At 41.7% G+C, this 5,930-nt stretch overlaps 1 protein-coding gene across 1 annotated transcript; it reads right to left on the minus strand.

Annotated features, from left to right (window-relative positions):
- Positions 1–487: 487 nt before the first annotated feature.
- LOC119362061 (prostaglandin E synthase 2-like) lies at positions 488–5,926 on the minus strand. The gene is made up of 6 exons (XM_037627233.1): positions 5,608–5,926; positions 3,967–4,101; positions 3,760–3,835; positions 2,143–2,237; positions 1,154–1,321; positions 488–1,044 (listed from the first exon to the last, which is right to left on the minus strand). Exons 1-6 carry the CDS (start codon positions 5,924–5,926, stop codon positions 869–871), a joined length of 969 nt encoding a protein of 322 aa, XP_037483130.1. The 3' UTR covers positions 488–868.
- Positions 5,927–5,930: the final 4 nt, after the last annotated feature.

Genomic DNA, 5,930 nt, shown 5'->3' on the forward strand with positions numbered 1-5,930 from the left:
ATTTGGCACAACGTGCTGCATCCAACTAGCTGAGATTTGGCACAACGTGCTGCATCCAACTCACGTGCATTATTTTATTGGTGGTCACCAACCCAGATACCTTAGTGTCCAAGGCTCGCCGCGAACTCGCTATCGAAATTCAGAGAAGTTGGTGCATATTCAGCTATTCCGTATCTCAGAAAAGAACGAGGATCTTCCACCTTTCCTCATCAATGGCCCAAATGACAAAATATTGGACTGCCCATACTACAATCTTCTTTGATTTTTTTTTTCAAAAAAGAGTATGATTTTGTAAGCGCTTTCACAAATTCACTAATCCACCCCGGACCACTACCAATCTTTACCACAATCATTGTAGAATGTATCCCAGAAGATGCAACATACACTCTCCGTCCCGTAATGTAAGACATTTTTTACACTATAGTAGTGTAAAAAAACGTCTAACATTAGACAGAGGGAGTACTTCAAAAAAAAAACTTATAAGATGTAACATACTTGCTCATCACTATCAGTCTATCACATCCTTTTAGGTCTCAATTTAAGGAACAGAGATAAAACCAGGAATTCCAATACCTCACAGAACACTTAAAACCACGCACTGGGCGAAAGATGGAGAGAAGCAGGAATTCTCATTTATCCTACTCCAAAATCAATCACTCCATACTCTCAAGCAGCAGTGTGAAGCATGTTCTCATGTCAAACCGTGTATTTAACTTCATATGTGCGGCGGCATTATTGCATACTACTAAAACCTTGGCAAAATTTGAATAACCTGATTGCCTAATGAAAGACACGCATTCCATTCGATTTCATCCATTTGAAATGAGGGCTTCAACGAGCAAAAAATTCTATTAGTGGTGGTTTTCTTCTACTCCTGGTACTGGCCCTCTGGGATCCTTGATGGTTCACCGACCGCATCTTCCATCCGCTGGTACCACTCGCCGATTTGGGTATGCTCAACCATGTCTTTTCCAGATTGCAGGTATCTGATAGGTCTCAGAACGCCAAATGCTGCCAGATCTGCCAAGTTAGGCTTGGAGCCACCTGGACCACAAAGAAATTGAAAACAAAGTTAATGCAAAAGGACTACAATAAACTCACTGTATTCTAATTTCCGGACTACAATAAACTCGTTCAAGGATAAACAAGATACCAAGAAAATTTCTTCCGTTCAGGGCTTCCGTCCACGTGTTGGCAGCATCATACAACGAGGCGCGCTCATCAGTAATGTTGTATTTCTTCTTAAGCTTCTTGGCCACGAAGTACATTGCTGCAGCACCAGCATACTTCACAGCAAACCGCTCGGTGTAACTGAAGTTACCTGCATCAGAGTTTGGGTGGAGAAACAAACATCAGTGAGGAAATCAAGAACAAGGGTAAATTTAAGTTTTCAACAAATCATGGTCTGTACATCAAACAGATGGATACAGAACACCACATCTTTACCCATTTCCCATTTGTTTCTAACTATGAAATATAGTAAATTAGTCTATTGTGGAAATGTTTCTCCCACATCGTAAAAAGGAAGGCCCATTAGGTATGGGTAAAGGGACAGCACTTCAGCATGTCACTAACCTGTCCAGCATTTAGGATTCATCACAGGAGAAATGGGTGTATGGAAACTGACTAGCATGTATAGTTATGTGTGTGGGGTTCTCAGAATCATAATATTTGTGAAATTGTCTCATGTATAGTGTAACTTACACTCCACAAGTCTGGTTCACAAAATCACATTTTACAAGCACAAGCATTGCGAAACAGACAAGCATGTTGGAACCAAAAGAACTCATGCAATACTCGCATTATTTCATATGTCTGCTAAGAATAAGAAGCAGAAAACAGAACTGTCATACGATTAGAAGCATATAATCGCCTATTTATACAATCCCAGAAATATTTACAGAACATCCTGGATGCTTGTTTAGTTATTTGCAACCAAATATAACCCAAATACCAACAAACTTTCTTGATAATTTACAGCCTTCTCTATGTAAACCTCAGTAAACAGTGAGCACAAGTTCACGAAATATTAGAATTCTGAAGGATAGGAAATTTATTGGCAGTACAAAAAAAATCATATATGAAAAAGAAACAACATTATAGCAAGGCACAAGAAGAAAGATGAAAGTTCTAGAATTTTACCATGCTTTGCAATGTAGTCAAAAGATTCTAGAGCCTCTGAAGTCGTTCGGTATATATTGGGTGACAATACATGCACAAGGTGCTCATCAACCCACCTAGATCAAAGAAACATGTAGAAATCTGTCATGCTCTAGTAGATAAGAGTGTGTTGTAAGTATGTCAATAGTCAAAACAATCCTATTCCTTCCAGAAGTACTAAACTACGCCCTAATGCCAGCTGCACTGGCCATACTAGTCCTAACTGGCTTTGGAACATGAGTGCGACCATGTGAGCAGTGTTTCAGAAAAAGTTAGTTGCATACATTTTCAAAGAACATAAAAAGGCATCTGACAATTTCAAGAGTGTAAATTTATTATTGTTTAACTCGATGAATAAAACTTACACCTGCCATTTTACATATATAAGTCTAAATGATCTGCACAAAAGGATTGAGTACTAGTGAACTCCAAGGGAAAAAGCACAAAGTTGGGCAAAGCTACATCTGCTAAAAGCCTAAAAGTAGTGATCACAAAAGTTTATCTTGTGTAGTTTTCAGGCCATGGACCAAAATACAGTAGGGATGGGCATCTGGTTTATTTAGTAAAGCTTACTCTGGTTTCTACGAAGGGGAGCCTTGGCGCAGTGGTAAAGCTGCTGCCTTGTGACCATGAGGTCATGGGTTCAAGTCCTGGAAACAGCCTCTTACAGAAATGTAGGGAAAGGCTGCGTACTATAGACCCAAAGTGGTCGGACCCTTTCCTGGACCCTGCGCAAGCGGGAGCTACATGCACCAGGTTGCCCTTTTTTTTTTACTCTGGTTTCTACGAAGTGCCCATAGAAATAGCAACAAGCCAAAATAAAAGAGGAGACAACAAACCTAATAAGCAATTTATATAGTCGCAGTCATCAGTTTTTGGTTAAGCAACTAATTCAGAGCATCAAAATAGCAGTTCAGCTGCTTTCACAATCAGCGGAACAGTAGCAGAACATCAGCTCAGGCAGTATATCAGCAGCACAAACACAAAGGCCTAGTGCAGACATACCAGGGCGGAGGAGGTGGAGGAGCACCAGGGTCAAGGAGACGAATGGACGCCACTATGCTGGGGCATAGATGCGCCAGAGCTAAGAAGGTAGACGAGCGCCTCCGTAAGGGCAGAGACAACAGAGCAACTAGGGCTAGATTCCTGCGAGTTAAGGTTGGTTTGGGAATGTGAATGGTATGGTGAGCCATGGGTTCGATTGGGCATTAAGCCAGTGGTTCGGAATAAGAGAGTTTGGGGTCAGCATTGTATGATTCACAGATGGGATTGGGCTTTATGATAACAGCCTGCGAGATGATGCGCATAGCGATTTTCTTGTTTATAAGGACCTAATACTGCAAACTGAAAACAAAGAACTTCAATCTGTTAATTATGGTCTTTAGGACAACATCCATGGTAAAGTTCTTTGTTTCGTCAACTAACTTGCCAAGTAAAACACTGCAAATAAGTAAAATGGGTGTGTACAAAGTACTTCAAATGGAAAGGAATATGGCAACTGCGACTCTAAAACATACAAGGCTAAAGAAAGGAAGCACCAGAGACAAGTTAACATCGGACACATTGTTGCACACCAATCAATTAAAAAAAAACACATACTTGCGCCATTTTGTTTCCTCTTCGTTAGTAACTTCATCATCAGGGCTGATCCTGTGCTGTAATATATTGATTATGTCTGCCAACAAGAGATAAACAAATGTTAAACACAAGAGCTTAGCGCATATGAACAGCATAACATGTTACTTGAAGCTGTAACAAAGTGAAGGACGTGAATTGCAAAAGGAAGTTGTGGGTAACAAGCATAACCTGTAGAATCAACCAGATGTTCACCATCTACCGTCAATATCGGGACCTTCTTGTACTCAGACCACTTGATTTCCTTTTTGCTCAGTGGATTAACTTCCACAACTTTGTAGGGTATATCATGATAGTCTAGGAAAGCTAAACAAAGCCAATAAAAAACAGTTAAGACTCAAGGAGATTGTGCAGAACGCAGGCACAAACATGTCAGAACAACCTACAGGTCTCTAGCAATCAACTTTGAATATTCTGAATTCTGAATCACCACCACTCCTTTAAAATATTAAAATAAAAATCATGACCATTATAAAAATGCAATAACGAAATTAGTGCATCCAGTTTGCATGTGTACACATGTGCTTACACAAAGCTTGCAACTTAGCTATCCAACTATATTTAACTAAACTTTAGATGGTTTGCAAGTTTATATAACCAATCCATACCAGCATAAAAATCTTGAGAGTATAAAACAATCTGCCTCAGCCCATTCGTGAAACCATTTCAAAAATGCTATCTGAATAGCAGGGGACATTTTCTTGCATCAGTAGCTTTCGCATCAGACCTTTATAGTAGTATAATTTCGCCATCAACAAGAATAGCAGACTCAATTTCTTAACTGAAAGACTCTTTACCTAACTCAACTGATACTCTTTACAACAGAAAGCCAAACCCTAACGGACAACATCTGCACCAAGCTGCCACATAAATAGGGCTGCAGTCTGGGCCTTGGCCTAACACATGAAAATACCATATGGGAGTGCTGTAGCCAAGGTTGGCAAGCCCACCACAGGGGAAGGAGAAAAGATGGTCTGTGTATAACGAGAAAGGGTTAAAAATGCATGTGCTTATAAAAGGTTGGCCACCTGACATTCCAATCTAGTCTCCAGCTAATAAATACAGGGATAAGACCTTATCCCTAACATACAAACAAAAAAACTGAGGATTTACAATTACAATAATCCTTAGTAATGCATAAATAGTGCAGATATCTCTGTATAAATTAGCTTTATGTAACCTCTTCTTGTACATATACAAACATCCCAAAAGATAGGAAGGTCTACTGCTTTCCCTCAAAAAAACTCTGTACTAGTTATGATGAATCAACAAAGATTCATATCTTTTTGCAGCTCTTTAGTAGTAGAAAGTTATTTCACAGCATAATGTTTGCATTGCTTGGGCGAATACAATATGATTTCAGATAAGCACAACTAATGGTCTCAAACAAGCATAATTGATGATTTCAAACAAGAATAACACAATACTGATTGATCTTGAACCATGCCAATAGACACAGGAATGGTACCACCAGGTCAGAAAGCATTCTACATTTAACAATTATAAAGCAATACAAGCAGAGATAAATAAGTCTACAGGTGCTTAGCCATAGATTTACCCAACAGCCCTTTAGTCTCTAGCAGGATCAGAAATGATGTGTTGACAAGCTCTGGTTACAGTCTAATTTGATCCAATGAGAACAAATTCTTCTAACCGACATACAAATCTAACCTAACACACTACAAAATCGTACCCTAGATTTCAAAGCCATGCCAACTCTGACTGAATCTGTCAGCGCAACGGGATCTCACCATTTTCTAGAGAGCCGAGGCGCGAATAGAACAATGCTACTAGATGGGAGGGCAATCTCACCTCTGACCTTGTTGCAGAAGGGGCACGCCTGGTACTGGTAGAGCACGACGTTCCGGGGCAGCAGATCCGTGGGCAGCCGCTCCTTGGCCTGCACCTCGGCCACGGCCACCGTGGCGAACGTCAGGGAGAAGGAGACCGCGCCGGCGATCCCGGCCCGGGACGACGGCCCCGGGCAGGGCGTCGGCGCAGGGGGCGGCGGCGGCGCGTTGCCCCAGCGGCCGGCCGCGGCGGGGGCGGCCGCGGCGGCGTGGAGCGCGCGCGAGGAGAGGAGGGACGAGCGGGAGGCGAGCAGGGTCCGCGCCGCGCGGAGGGAGCTCATCGTG

Source organism: Triticum dicoccoides, chromosome 2B, assembly GCF_002162155.2.
Source record: "Triticum dicoccoides isolate Atlit2015 ecotype Zavitan chromosome 2B, WEW_v2.0, whole genome shotgun sequence".
Classification (NCBI taxonomy): Eukaryota; Viridiplantae; Streptophyta; class Magnoliopsida; order Poales; family Poaceae; genus Triticum; species Triticum dicoccoides.

What these genes read in the sequence shown, in the direction of transcription:
- LOC119362061 (XM_037627233.1), bottom strand. Translation starts at nt 5,926, where the DNA reads ATGAGCTCCCTCCGCGCGGCGCGGACCCTGCTCGCCTCCCGCTCGTCC. An exon ending in CTTCTGCAACAAGGTCAGAG is followed by an intron (nt 4,102 to 5,607) that starts GTGAGATTGCCC and finishes GGCTTTGTTTAG; the next exon opens with CTTTCCTAGACTATCATGAT. An exon ending in ACATCTGGTTGATTCTACAG is followed by an intron (nt 3,836 to 3,966) that starts GTTATGCTTGTT and finishes TCTTGTTGGCAG; the next exon opens with ACATAATCAATATATTACAG.